Below are 15464 nucleotides of genomic sequence, written 5' to 3'. Positions count from 1 at the left end.
AAGCCACTGTTCCGCTTATGTCATTGACTGGACATGGATTTCGTTCTCATAGTTTGCAAGCGAAATTGAGAGTGACTGTAATTTCTCGTCATTTTCGTCTATTTTGAGTCAATCAAAATGACTTCTATTAGCTCTGCAACTGACGCCTTGATACGAAATACAGTCGCCCTGTGTAGACACACATGTATGTATGAGCTCTAGATATTTACCTCCTGGTCTCGGAGTAATTTTCCAAAGTTTGAGCGAATGCCATACCTATTTTTTATATTCATAAAAAAGGGGAAAAAAAGTCACCTCAACATAAAAAATACACAAGAGCTGCAATTGAACAAATCTAATAATGCAATATACATACAGTTCCGTCCTAAAAATGAGGCGGAATGAGCCAAATTCGCGGTAAAACATAAATATCAAGACGTTGAACATAACGATGTATGGGAGGAGGTACTTTCCAGAGGGATTGGGTAATCGTAGAGAATGTATTTCCATGGTGAACGAAATGGTATTCAAGTATTACGTATGTGTTTGTTGAGAACTATTCGTACTTGCTTCAGACGGCGGGTCGCCGTCATCATTGACACTACGCCAATCGGCGTTTTGCCAAACAGCATAACCCAACACAGCACAGCGGTAGTGAAAATGATTTCGGACCAGGAAAAGAAAGAAAACCATGACCGTTTCCTCATTATTGGAATATTCATTTTTATTTTCATATACTTTCATTTGCTGAACTTTCCTGTCCTCCCCGATGTTTTGGCAATGCAGCGATTCTCACCACTTTCCTTCACATTTTTTTTCATGCAACACATTCACTCACACCTAGGTTGGTAGCAAATAGTTTGCTTACTTACTACTGCTTGCAGATGGTTCGGTTAATTTTTCTTTGAGTATTTTAGTTGAATTCATCATTGCTCTAACACGATTGTTTTTTTTTGTCAATGTCACTTTCTAAGGTAGCTCTTCAACAGTAATACTTATTTGGTAGATAATCGATAATAGTGAACTCCGTGGTTGCCGTTCAAGGTATTTTTTTTGCTTGGCTTTATTATGGTGCCGAGGATTCGGTCTTTACCCCTCCCCCCTCTATCGGCGATCAAGAGCAAGGTTCACTGATTGATTCTACTTACGGAAATGCGAAGACGTCAATTCTATTACACATTGAGTAACGGTTGCTTATATTGGTATTCCGGGAGGCAGGTTCTACTTTCCATTCATTAGTTGGTTTTGCATTGCAATCGCTTGTTTGTTGTTTTTGTTTTCTATTATAATTATTATGGGTTTTGATTTGACCTTAACTTATGATTTTTTGTTTCTCTGTATACTGGCACATAAAGTTTTTGTTTTCTGTTTTCCTATGCACAACGACAACGTTTTGCTCATTTTAGCAGTTTTTTAACTCTTAGTTTTATATATATCTTAGTGTTTATTTATTACTCATATTTTCTTTCCATCCATATTTTCATATAGGTAATCAGCAATAGTTTACAAACAGTATTTATATACGCTTTGATTTTGTCCTTTTTGACTGTTGTTCCACTAAAAAAAGAACGACTTTGATTCGATTACGATCTCGTATTGGGGATAAATGCTTTGTTCTTAGCATAATTCGCATAAAATGCCTGCATCGATGGAGCAGTAGATGGAAAGGTAAAGAAACAAACTAAAATTATTGTGCATTTTGTTTTTTTTTTGATTGACTATAAAATTGAGAGAAATACTTTGAGCAGTCATGTCGATGTAAGAGGAATATCCAATACCGTGAGGATTTGTTTTTTTTTTTCGCAATGAAAGAGCAAGTTGCACAGCACGCTAATAATAATAAATAGAAAATAGTTACACTTAAATAATCGTGCATCGTAAACAGACTTGATCTTCATCAGCAGACTTAGAATAATCACTCTCAATACTTTCTTTTTGAAATTTCAGAAGATATTCTGTCCCTTTCCTGCGGGCTATCCGAATAACTCTTCAACAATTGATTGAAACGTCCAAAAATGTGTATGTGTGTGTACTCTATAACGTGCCTTTCGAAGCTCAGCTCCGAGTTCGGATTTGTATGTATGTATGAATGTATGTTTGTAACACCTCCTTTCTAAATCACTAATTGTTTACCCTTTGCCCACCCGAGCGCTCGCATTTCCAGTTCTTCTAATCGTCCAACATTTGCACGAAGCTGACCGGGAACATACCCCGCCGGGATCGGTCCCCTTCGATCTCACCCTCCATCCAGTTGTCATCGTCAGTTCGTTCGTTGAGTACGAGCAGAATTTCACCCTCCTTGAACTCCAACTCGTCATCATTGTCGGCGTTGCAATCGTACAGGGCCCGACACCTTCGTGGGCCAGTCTGAAACGAACAGGATTTTGTTATGAAATGAAAGTCGATTTCTTTTTGTATTGTTTTTAGTTTGGAGCTATTGTTTTAATTGAAATTCTTCATGACCAAAAAGGTGGGTGGGTAATGTCAGAGACATAACCGGATCAAGTGGAAACGAATAAAACGGATCGTTCAGTTTCTTTGATAATAAATAATAGGAATTCTGGAACTGAATTTTTGCACCGAATGCTACAACTGACTTCTGAAACACAATTTTCATGCTAGAACTGAATGCTTTACCTGAACTCGGGGGTTGAATTCTGATACTAAAATGGTAAAACTGATGGCTGAACCCGTGTATTGAAACTAGAGCTAATAAGTCATTTTCATTGACTCAAAATAGACGAAAATGAAGAGAAATTAATGTCACTCTCAGCTTTGCTGGCAAACTATGATAACGAAATCCATGTCCAGTCAATGACATAAGCGGAACAGTGGTTTCAAAATTGTGTTCTTTCTTTCATTTGCGGTTTTCAGTGAAAATCCCATAAACTGCAGTGTCGGTATTCAACCGAAGCTATGAAAATCGAAAATGATCGAGAAAGGTATCTGTTAAAGCTTGCTTCAGATAGAATTGGAACAAAGACAATTGCCTGTATTTCAGTTATTTATTATTGAATTCAAAATTTTTTATATACAAATGTTGCGTTTTCTTCATACTTAAAATTATTCGTCACGGTTTCGAAGGAATTCTCGATTTTTTCCTGTAACACGGCTCATTAGGCGGCGCACACCTTCTTCGTCCATCATTTTAGCTATTTATTCCACCAGGTCGTCATCTGATCGATGTCTTTGAAAACCTTTCCCTTTGCCTTGAGTCTCCTCTTCATGATTTCCCAGTATTTCTCAATAGGACGGAGCTGGGGGCAGTTGGGTGGGTTAAGGTTAAGGCTGCAAATGCCCTGCCAAATCATAAATTTTTTTGCAAATTTGTCGGTAAAAACAAATTTAATTTGTCAAGTAAAATTTTTGTTTCATCGTCCTTTAGAAGACACCCGTCAAACTTGGTCAGCACCTGGTCATATAGTTTCCGAGCACGAATTTTGACCACACTATTCTGTTTCATGGTCCGATTTGGCTGTTTGCTAGCTCGATACAACTTGATTCCTTCCCGGAGTCGAATTCTCCTCATGGTACTATGGGCAGCACCGAATTTTCTGGCCAAATCACGGTCCGACATATTAGGACAATCGTCTTCAAAATCTTACCACGCAGTTTCCGATCGACAGTTCCACTCCGACCTTCCGAATCGTCGTCAATGTTTCTTTATACCGTTTGATAACGCGCCATACGGTATTTCTGAGCAATTTCAGCTATTTAGCTAGCCTAGATGCAGACCACAATGGATTTTCCAAATAACTGCACAATTTTTTCCCTTCTTTCGGCTTCCATGTTGATTGTTTACAAAGTACAGTCGATTTGCGGAATGTCAAAAATCATACTAGAAGCTGCCAAATTCCCGACACGTGGGCGCCAAGAACTTCCAAATCCGTCCACCAGGAGCGCCAAAATATGAGCAAATATTTGTTCCAATTCTAAATGAAGCAAGCTTTAGTGCTTGAATTTGTAGTAGTTTTGGTTTCCAAAAAGGTTGTGGGATGTAATTTCATCGATTTGTCATATTTTAGTCACTCTTTATAGGCAAGCGTCACAGATTTTCAAGACATCGATGAAAGAATGAGAATTGAAATTCGGCTGATGCTCCCTGAAGACGTTAGTTTGGTTTCGTCTTGCATAGAGGAAAGAGTGACGTTGGCAATTATTCTCTCTCATTTTTTTCAATGATAAACGAAACTGCTTCGTCTCTCTTCGTTTGTTCTGGTGTCGGTCATTTACGAATGCGACAGAAAAATATTGAAAATGAGGTTGTTGGAACGATTTCTTTCATTGAGAATGCGTGACAATTTTAGGCTCTGATTGAAACTGAATTCGAAACCAGGATGCTTTTTTTGATTTTTTAGAATTCCGGCCTAAGATTCAGTTTTCAAATTAGGATAAAAAATTCAGCTCAGAGATTCAGTGCTGGAATCCAGATCCTACATTTAGTTCAAAAATCGTTACAATCTAGTTCTTGAAGTCAGTTATTCTTCTAGAAATGTGGAACTGAATTTTGGAACAAAATTCTAGGACCTGCATTCTAGTCTAGAAGTCACAACTCTGGAATGCAGTTTAGCACTGAATTCATAAAATACAATTTAATTTTAGATCTAAGTTCTGTTCGTGGATTTCTTATTCTATATCTTTTCTACGAGTAATTTCTAGCAATCTATGAAGATAAATTCGATACTCAAAGCTCGTATTTTTTTTTAAACAGTACAGTACAGTTTGCAGAAAAATCGAGAAAATATAGTACATCTACTTTAAAAAAAAAATAGTACATTTTGCAGTACGCATTTTTTTTTAATAATAATAAATAAAAATGAATCAATTTTTTTTGCAATTTTCCTATGAAAATGAATATTTTTAGCTCAATAAAAACTAAAGAAAAAAACACACACAGACGTTTCCCGATCTCGTCGAACTGAGTCGAATGGTATCTAACACTATGGGTCTACGAGGCTCCGTTCGAGAGTCGGCTTTTCCAGTAATTCTAATATCTTTTCGTATAGAAAGGCAAACACGAATTAATCATCAATCGGCATTACCACCACATGAACTTGAAAAAATTACAAAACATGTTTTGATAAAATCTTCACAACTTTTTTTTTTGTTTCAGATTAACAAAATGGTTGTTACGCGCTCGGATCCAAAATGGACTATAAAAACGACCATGATAAAAAAGAAGAGAAAGAAACAAATCTTTTTGACAGTTCCAATCGACCTTTTTGTTGTGGTTTAGGTCTAATGTCAATCAGAGCATACCATCATGATGTCATCCGTTTGATTTATCTCGCACGGTCGAACGGTTTTGATCGTTGCTTACACCTCGAATTTCATTAGCAGTAGCAGTTCTGCTTCGGTTGGCATAGGGAGGTTTCACGTTGTTCATAAAGATCACCGCATCATTCTGCGTAGTACACTGAGGTCTCTTTTTACTCTGGGATACGTTCCACGTAACTTCGGGAATCCGCGTAAAAAACTTCTGCGCATGAAACGTCCAGATCTGGCGTAATATCAAAGAAAATATTTTTTTTTTATATAAAAATCAACTTTGGGACTTTGTGAGAGAATTTTGCGATTTCCGGAATTAAAAAAAAAACCTGTTTTAATCCACCTAGTGGTGTGATGATGCCTTTCTCATATGGTAATTTTTTTTAATTAGTGAGTTAGAAACTAGCCCAACGGGGTTCCAACTCCTCATATTGAAAAATGGCTCAACATTGGACCTCTGTCTGCCGGGTTTGTTGAACGAAAAAAAATGGCGTCCGGTTCAATGGCCTGTTTCAAAATCGGTCAACGAAAATACCGTGTGGGCCTCCCCTTGGACGATTTATTGGACATTTATTGGACCAACGGTACAACGTATTGGACCAAAGGATGACTTCCGTTGGATGTTTTTTTTCTTAGGGGGCTGTCCGAATTATGAAGTCACGCCCTCGCGCATTTTTCATGAAATTGGCTGGTTTTCTCGACTAAGACAAATCTAATTTAATCCAATTACTATAGTCAATAGTAAAAAATTCTAAAACCATCTCAAATAACGAAAATAAATAGTTTCGTCCTTCTATTCTAGCAATCGAAGTATAACCCAATTTGTTGGCATGGAACACGCAGGATAGAACTTTCGCAAACAAACGGAATGACAGTTTTGCTTTAGTTCTTTGTATTACTAAGATTAAGATTTTTTAGAATCCGAATTTATAGGTAAAATTGTAGGATTTGAACCATATATTCGTAGGAAAGATAAACTCGTTTTGTTTTCTTTTTTAAGATTTACAACTGATTTCTTTGCTTAGGTTGTGAACCATTTCGCGGTTAATTTTAACTTTTGTTTGAAATCTGACACTTGAGTGGTTATTTGGTGTCGAGTAGTAAAATTTAACTAAAACTGCGGCCCATTTCAAATTTGGACGAATGGAAAGTTATTTGGGTTTATTTTTCACTGGAAATCATTTTGACTAAAGAATTAATATTAGATTTTTTTCACTGTCGATCTGTCAAAAATAACCATGCTTTCGAACAGGGTTATTTTTGACATCAAAATAACCACTCGAATGTCAGATTTCAACCAAAAGCTAAAAACAACCACGAAATGTTTCACAGCCTTAGTAGATGCTTGCCTGTGAACAAAGCAAATAGCTTGTCCAGCAAATTGATGATTGGATTGCATATGCTTTCGCCTTCTGGATTGTTGCTTTCGCATCGTGTGTCGGTGCAATTTTCTGCTGTCTGCTACACATCGTTTTCGCTTGAGTATTTTTATATTAAATTGCAAGAATCGAATCGACGTTCGACACTTCAAGATATATTCCTATCCGTGTCAGCCTCCTAAATGTCCCTGACTCAACTTTATTTTTCGACACATCGATGCAGCGCGAAGTGTGTGAAATCCCGGTACATCTACGCTCGATGGAAATCCCGAAAATATTTTCAAGTAAGTTCAGGCATATTGACTCTGAGAAAATGTTTTTCACGGACGGATCACGAATTGAACAGGCTACTGGATTTGGTATATTCAACAATAATGTTTCGGCTTCATTTAGGCTTCAAGAACCTGCATCTGTTTATATAGCAGAGTTAGCAGCAGTTCATTACAGTTTAAGTGTAATCGTCACATTATCTCCAAACCATTATTTTCTCTTCACAGATAGTCTGAGTGCAATTGAAGCCATTCGCTCAAACGCTGCTGGCAAAAATGAACCGTTTTTCTTGGGCAAAATAAAACAGTGTCTGAACGACATATTGAATAATAATTATCAAATCACAATAGTTTGAGTTGAAAGAGTCGATAGTTTAGCCAAACGTGGTGCTATTGAGGGTGAAATTTATGAGAGACTGATTGGTTTCAACGAATTCTATAGCGCGTCCCGCCAAAGAACACTTGCCAGCTGGCAAGCTTTTGGGATAAAGATAATCTGGGTCGGTGGATGCACTCAATTATTCCTAAAATATCAACAAAGCAAAGTTCAGGGGACTGGATGTGAGTACGGACTTCATTCGTGTGATGTCCAGACTCATGTCCAATCACAACACGTTAGATGCACATCTCCTTCGAATTGGACTTTCCGAAACTAATCATTGTGCTTGTGGCGAAGGTTATCGCGATATTGATCATGTCGTTTGGACATGCGTGGAGTATCGTGATGTCAGATCTCAACTAATAAATTCCTTGCGTACCCAAGATAGACTATCCAATGTCCCAGTTCGCGACATTCTTGCTTGTCGCGACCTTCCTTCTTTATCATTTCATTAAGTCCATTGGAGTTCCAATTTTAATTTCATTTTATGTTAGACCCCTTTCTCTTCCATGAGTTCAAACAAACTTGAAATAGTTATAAAAGATCATGTACAAAATAAATGTATTTTATTTAATGTAATTTATAATAGCAAATCGCGTGATAAAAAGTGTTTAGATTAACTAATGAATACCAAAATATTAATATGATATTCGAAATGTATTAGGTTTAAAGTACTATGTATTGTGGATGCCACGGCGAAGAAAAACTTATGTATATTGCCTATGAAACAAACGTATTTATGGAAAAAAATCGAATCGACGTGGTCACCACGAGATAGCGTGATAGTGATTCTTTTGACATTTGGCCATGTGTTCAGCATTTCAATTTGATGATTTTTTTCACTTTACTTGAGTTGGTAAAGTGGAACGAATGCAGGTCTTACTTGTTTGTTGTCTGGTGAACAGACAAGATGTTTGGATAGATGATACTGGTCGTGAGGCGGCTAGGATGTCTTGTGATAAGCCCGTGTCTAGAGAAGTCGGGTTTTTTGAATTACTCGATTATTCAATAATCGAAAATAATTTTCAAACTATTCGATTAAACTTTAATCAATTATCTGGGTTATTCGCCCTTATTCTGAATAACGTCGTATCGTTTTTTCCCTCGTATTTCATTTGTATTCCCCATAACGCTAGCAAAATCAAAGGTAGCTAGGATTCGACCGAACCACAATCGATTACTCGATTCTTGATTCGATTATTCTTATCAAATTTTCCAAACTATTCGATTAGTTTTATAGTAGAATATCGGTCTCAAATTAATCGATTAAAAATAATCGATTATCTGTGTTATCAATCGATTGCTCGATTAATCGATCGATATTACGACATCCCTAGCCGTGTCTACCACAGCTCAGGGTGGCGAAAATGGTAACACGTATGCACTGCCCATACTTGCATATCAGTCCCATATGGGAAATCGGCATGTCGAGAAAAAGACGATCAAAATGTTATTTCCGAGTTTTTTGATTTATTGTACTACCTTATGCTAAATCATGGTATTATTACATGAAATATTGGTAATACACCTTTGCTATTCCAATATTTCAATAAATGAAAATATTGAAATTGGCAGTGAATGGGACTGATATGCGGGTACTTTGCATATGGGACAGACATGAGTTGATATTTTTTTTCACATTTTACTGAAAAAACCCTCAACTTTTATTGCAATTTCCAAAAATATATTGAGGATAGATTTCATTCCTCAAGCTAACTCAAAATTGGGGACAATCGATATGAGACAGGTTCGAGTCCTGTCTCTAAGCGTATCTTTTCTCCGAAAAATCATCTTTTCTGTGAAATTCTCATTCATTTGGCTTCTCCAATATATGTTTCCACTTCGTCATTGCAAAAAACTGTTTCTTGTAGTTTTGCTATAGTATTTATGAACACTTTATAAAAATAATAAGTTTATACGTTCCTTTTCCTTGAAAAATATCATTATAAAATTAAATCGTTATATTTGTCCTGGTTTATACAGGGTCCGCCACTTTTTTTGAACTAGCAGTTATTTCGACATTGGTAACCTTAATGTCACTTCTGATTTGACAGAAACTTAGTTTTATCCTTCCGCTGAACGAAAATGGTTGTGTATACGCTTGAGGAACGCTTGAAAATAGTGCAGTTTTACTTTGAAGAAGACGCCGATTTTTGCCAAAAAATCATCTTCTCGGATGAGTCTTCGAAGATCGAATTATCAGTCGAAATTCGGATGTCGTTTAGCCGCCTCGGAGCTGTGATTTGAAGCCGTTAGTCTATTATCTTTAAGGGGCTGTCAAAGATAAGTGTTATGTGGACAAGCCAGAGACAATTCAAGCCCTCAGTTCGGTTTTACATCTCCTCCAAGTCAGTCGATAAAACAAAACCGCTTACGTAGGAAACAGATGAAACCAAGTACAGTATTGTGTAGTGAACAATAGACCTCGAAAATGAGTGAACCAAACGAACAAAAGCTACCGCCGACACGAAAGAATAAAATTGTTGTTGACTTTAGGCAGTGCAAAATTCGACCTTCGATACGAGAACTTGAAGGTTTGCTTAAGGAGCAAATGCAGCTGGACATTAAACGTGTGCATTTACTTCAATGCAATAAGACGAATAATGTTGTTTACAACCAGTTTTATAAAGAGTTGGATGCAATTCAATTCGCAAAAGACAATAACAATGTGCACTATGTGGAACACGAGAACATTAGGTACAACATTCCAGTATATATGGATGATAGTGCTATAGAAGTGCGTGTGCATGATCTTCACTCGCGCGTCACCGATTATTATATTCGCAAAACTATGTTCGAATACGGAGAGATTATCTCTATCGAAAAAGAAAAGTGGAAGAATTTTTCCCCGGTATTCTAAATGGCGTACGTGTATTACGCATACACTTGAAGAAGCCTATACCTTCTTATGTGATTTTCGGTCAAGATACAAGAATTCCGTGCAAATCACTTGTTACCTATGACAATCAGATGGCCACATGTCAGTATTGTCAAAAAGCTGTTCACTACGGTAAGCCATGTGATAAACTGGACAAGGAGACAACTACACCAAAGGACAACAGTGCTTCCGTCACACCAACCCCAAGCAACCTTAGTACACCTGTGACAGTCACCAACAACAGTGAAGCATCCACTTCAACGAAACCATCCAACGTATCCCCTATAGAACAAAGTGCATTAACTGCAGTGAACAACTTACCATCCAACCAACCAGCAACAGCAAACAATGTACAACAAGGCTCATCTCCAGCAACTAGCAATGAAACCAACAACAATACCATCGATGTGGCAATGGATGACGAGACAAACCACGAACGAAGTGCCCCTCAATCCTCGCAGGAGGGAAATGGAAGCTCCTCTTCCCCTAGAAAAAGGGTGACAACGAGATCCAACTCAAAAAAAAAAAATATTTAAAAAATCGGCTCAATCGGCCACGTAAAACTTGTACGCATATACGCCTGAATAAAACTATCTTTTACATAAAAAAATAATTCAAGCCTTGAAGGACAACATTCGTGCAGCCATAGCTGAAATAAAGCTGCATACAATCGAAAATGTACTAAAAAACTGGACCGACCGACCTTGCAGTACACCGGCCAGCCGAGGCAGCCATTTGAATGAAATTATATTCCACAATTAACCGGAAGGATTGTACTTTAATATGAGAAAATAAATTTTGAAATCGGATGAACCGTTTGTGTTTTATTGCGTGTTTAAAAAAAAGTTACATGGCGGACCCTGTATATTGAGGTTGTTCGTATCTAAAATTAATCTTTTAAGTAACTTTGAAATCATCATCGTTTGCCGCTTTCCAAGTTTCGTATAGCGCTTTATATTGGAATGAATCGTTCCAATTGTGTAAATTGATTCCATTTCACTTGTGGACAAAGCTCACTTCAAGTGTAAAAAAAAATCGAATTTGGGGGACACAGAACCCACACGTTTATACGTTATCATTTACCACTGTACGTCCAGAAAGTAACTCCGTGTGCTCCAAAACAATGCAAGTTCTCAGCAATTTTGCTTTGTCCCTGCTCAAAAGTAAGGCTACGTGTCAAAATGGCAAACGGATGATACAAATTGTCATTTTTGGTCATGAAGAATCCTTATGAGAAATTTGAGCCAAGTAAAAAAAAATACAAATATGAAATTTAAGAAAAAAAGAAGCAAATTCTTACACAGCTACGTAAAGCCACCGGACTGCTGGACTTGTTGAAGCTGTCACCCAGCGCACCGGACGACGAGGACGCTCTGCTTGTATCGTTCCGGCTAAAGCTACTGTTGGCGGAATCCTGATTGCCACCCGACGAGGATGCCATCGAATTGTCGAGCTGACCGGTGTAGTTCAGCTCACCGAAATCACCGTAATTCGAAGAGTTGAGTACTTTGGTTACCTACGAAAGGATTAGGATGAGTTATTAGTAAAAAAAAATATTCCAGAATGGTTTTTACCTTCTTCCTCAGAACAACCGCATCGTCAAGCGATGACAAACTTTCGTTCGATTGTCCATTAGACATGGCTTTATCTGTGACCCAAAAAACAAAAAGGAAACTGATGAAATTTATCTGCGCAGAAAATTCAAGTAGAAACATTTTACCTGTACACCCGGGCGGTGGTGGTAGTTTTGGCCTATTGTGAATGCTTTTGTCCACCGGTTTGAGCTGAGGAATTTCTCCCGCCGGCGGAAGGACTAGTTTTGCTCCAGCTGATTGAAATCGAAATTGAGATAATGCTTGTTGAAATAATGCTTGATGATAGCCTTACCTAAATTTCTGCCCAACGATTCGCCACTAGGCGATCGTTTATGACCGCCGGTGAATGAACTGAGAAAGTTCGGATCCCTGCCGGCGGACTGCATGTATCCCTCGAAACGTTCGTAAATTTTGTTGTCAAAATGTAGCTGCTGGGATGAATTGGACTTTCCTCCCCCACTGGACGAACTTGTGATTCCACTTCCACCTCCTCCAACGCCGCCACCACCACCACCACCTCCTCCGCTATCTGTGCCCCTCAGATGCGGTAGTGTGCTGTACACATCGGAATGCAGATGGTGAAGGTGATGCGAAGCAACACCAAATATGTCACTGTCAATGTTCTGTGAATGGCGAGGGGCATGTGGGAGCGTTCCGTAAGTGGTCGGTGGGGGTGCAGGAGCAGTGCGTTTCTTCAGCGAACCAATGTTGACTGAAACAGATCGATGGATTGTTCTTGTGGTTTCATTGACGTCAAAGTGGACAGGACCTACCTGAAGCCGATTTTTTGTTTTGTGAACTGACGGCAGCGGCCGCAGCCGCCGCTGAAATCTGAGCTGTAGCCTGTCGGACTATACTGCTGGAACTGCTCGAGTTGGGACTAGAACCACCGGTAGCCGATCCGGCTCCGGAACCGTAATGCGATGCAAACGCTCCGGCGTATTGCTTAGGACTAGTGCCGGACGACGGGATCGGAATCTGACGCTGCTGGTTGGTGCCACCAGCACCGGGTATTTGCTGTGCACCGCCTAGATTAGGATTACAACTGGAACTGGGACTGGAACCGCTCTGGATTGAATCGCACGTCGATGATCGGGATCGAAGTGCCACCGGTGAATCGCCCCCCACGAAACTGGGTGGCCTCGAACGGGACTTTCGTTCATCCATCAGCATCGTATCGTCATCGGAAAAGTCGGTAGAACCGTCATCATGGATGTTCCAATCGGTGTTGATATGATCGAAAGCACTCTTCTCACGTTTCATAGCATGTTCAATCTGTAGCGAAGAGAAAAAAAACACATGAGCGATACAATTTCTTTTCCAGAAAAAAAAAACACAAATGAAATCAGTTTTCTTACCAACTCTTTGCAGGCCTCGTGGCCCATCTCTTTGGCAATATCTAGCGCGGTTCGGGATTGCGAGTTTTTCACGTCGAACTCACAACCCGATCGCAGCAGCAGCTTCATACATTCGCGCCGATCGTGCAGAGCGCACAAATGCAGTGCCGTGTTCTTACCGGACATATCCGCCGGGCCCGGTGGGTTCGTCTGTTTGTTCAACCCTTGGGCGGTCATGTTCTGAATCAAAAAGTCGACGATGTGCAGAGTGGAGCCCATCTCGCGCAGGACGGCCAGGTGGAGGGCAGTTTCGCCGAATTCCTGAAATAAATAAAAAAGTTGGTAATGATAATGTGCTTGTCAATTTTCGTATTATTAATTATATTTAGCACCAGTAAACGATATTCTGAAATTAACTTTTTTTTCCTTAAAAGTGCCCATCTTGCAATGTATGAAGGGAACATAATCACCTATCTTCGAAAAAATTGTATCAGATCCACTTTTCTGTAGGATTTGTCGTTTTTCCACTATAACTATTTGATTGAAAAAAAAACAGTTGAACAGCTCTTTTTAAAAGACAGCCTAGATCAATTTTGGAAAAATAAAGTAAAATATTTTTTGAGATTATACCAGACCTTGCATTTCTATGACATTTGGCACCGCCACATCGTGGTGGTGAAGTAATATCATTAAAGAACAGCGAATAATATGAACATACATGCTGTGATTGATACCAGTTATAGTGATAATAAAAACGAAGTTCAATCACAAAGCATGTTATCATACACATAACTAACAGGAGCGCAGGATTTTGCTACGCCAATTCAAATGCGGCGCCAACTGCGTATTCGAGATATGCAAAATTCTGCGCTCCTGTTACTTGTATGAATCAAATTAATGCAAAATAGCGTTTTATAGCGTTAAATCGAAATAGTGCACCAGGGGGTTTAAATTACTATTTGATGAGGATTTTCCTTCTGTCATTCCGCTGATTTAACTGGAAACTTTTCCGAATGTAGATTCAATTGATTCACCATTTTTTAATAAACTAGCTGACCCGTCGAACTTCGTCTCGCCCAAAAATTATTTATTCGAATTTATGTTTTCGGACAGCAGAATTGTCAAACGACTAAGTGGTTTCTCTAGAATATTTTTCTGATTTCTTAACCTACTTTCAAATATGATTCTTGCAATCTATTATTTAACTGAACAAAAACGGAAGCATTTTGTATTTAAGCAGAATTTTTTATTGAAACATTAACATAATGTTGGAGAGTTTCTTTTCTAGAGTTGCTCATTCGGTAGAGTAGTAATATTTACAATCTGTATTAAACTAAGTAACCAAAAGTTCGTAAAAATTAAAGATGTTTGACCTAAGTAGCATACCCAACTAATGAATGCAACAGAACAAACTTTGAAGCAGCTCCTTGTTCAGCAGCGAGCAAAGTTCACTCAGAACTTTTTCTGTACGTTCAAGTTGAGAAAAAGTGCCATGAGTACTGTAAAGCAGTAAGAAAATATTTTTCGGATTCTGTGGAATTTTTGGTGGGTTGGAGAGACTTCACTTCAATTTCATTTCGATATAGATTTTACCAATTAGAACATATTTCACAGAATTTAATATATAATTTAAAATAAAATTTAATTATCACTTATTATGTGCGCTCAATGTAATCTAAATTTATTTGAAAGCAAAATGCTAAAAAAATTTCGATACTGTTCAACCTTATCGTTTCTACAGCACCATCTTTTTAATTTCGCAATAATTTCGATACCCATGAATCAAGTATGCATGTGAAATCTCCACACAAAACTATTCGTTGCGCGCCAAACAAATTTTTCAACGATCTAGTATTCTTGCAACTTCTAGTACTCGTTGCTCGCCAAACATCAATCGTAGATCTAGTAATCATTGACGACTTTTTCAGTGGAAAATTCCATTGTCCATACAAAAAAACTTTATGGATTTTTTCCACTTTTGCGGCAAGTTTTCCTAGTTTTTTATGTGCGAACCCAGTGCACAGTGGTCCGGATCCACAATTTAGGGGGACAAAAACATTTGTGGCTTAGCCTTGTACTTTAGAGCTATGATGTCTTCGGAACAAATGATCAGTGAAAGATAAGCCATATTATGAAGCATATGGTATTAGGGTGGTTCTAATTATTAGGGTGATCCAAAAATTATTTTCCGTATGTGTTGAGATAGAGGACTGCATCCTTCTGCAAAATTGTAGGAAAACTTATATCAAGCAACTTTACCGAAAACACTATTGTAGTATCTCTAACGGTTTTAGTGTTACAGCTATTTTAATAGATCAACTTAGGGTGTTCCTAAAAAAATCAGATTTTTTGCTCTAGCTTTCTTAATATTCACTTCTCG

The 15464-nt window shown here is 38.3% G+C and overlaps 1 protein-coding gene across 7 annotated transcripts in view; it reads right to left on the bottom strand.

The window, feature by feature from the left end:
- Positions 1-671: 671 nt before the first annotated feature.
- LOC131433640 (arfGAP with SH3 domain, ANK repeat and PH domain-containing protein) overlaps positions 672-15464 on the bottom strand; it is an 83101-nt gene continuing 68308 nt past the window's right edge. For all 7 annotated transcript variants that reach the window (XM_058600122.1, XM_058600123.1, XM_058600121.1 and 4 more), the window contains 7 exons: positions 13106-13405; positions 12521-13022; positions 12040-12459; positions 11873-11980; positions 11727-11800; positions 11453-11668; positions 672-2346 (listed from right to left, as the gene is read on the bottom strand). In XM_058600122.1, coding sequence (XP_058456105.1) covers positions 2149-2346; positions 11453-11668; positions 11727-11800; positions 11873-11980; positions 12040-12459; positions 12521-13022; positions 13106-13405 — 1818 coding nt within the window. In that variant the 3' untranslated portion in view covers positions 672-2148. The remainder of the gene's footprint in view (positions 2347-11452; positions 11669-11726; positions 11801-11872; positions 11981-12039; positions 12460-12520; positions 13023-13105; positions 13406-15464) is intronic.

Source organism: Malaya genurostris, chromosome 3, assembly GCF_030247185.1.
Source record: "Malaya genurostris strain Urasoe2022 chromosome 3, Malgen_1.1, whole genome shotgun sequence".
NCBI classification, from domain to species: Eukaryota; Metazoa; Arthropoda; class Insecta; order Diptera; family Culicidae; genus Malaya; species Malaya genurostris.
Note: the sequence above shows the minus strand (reverse complement) of the source record. Positions and strands in the feature narration are given on the sequence as shown.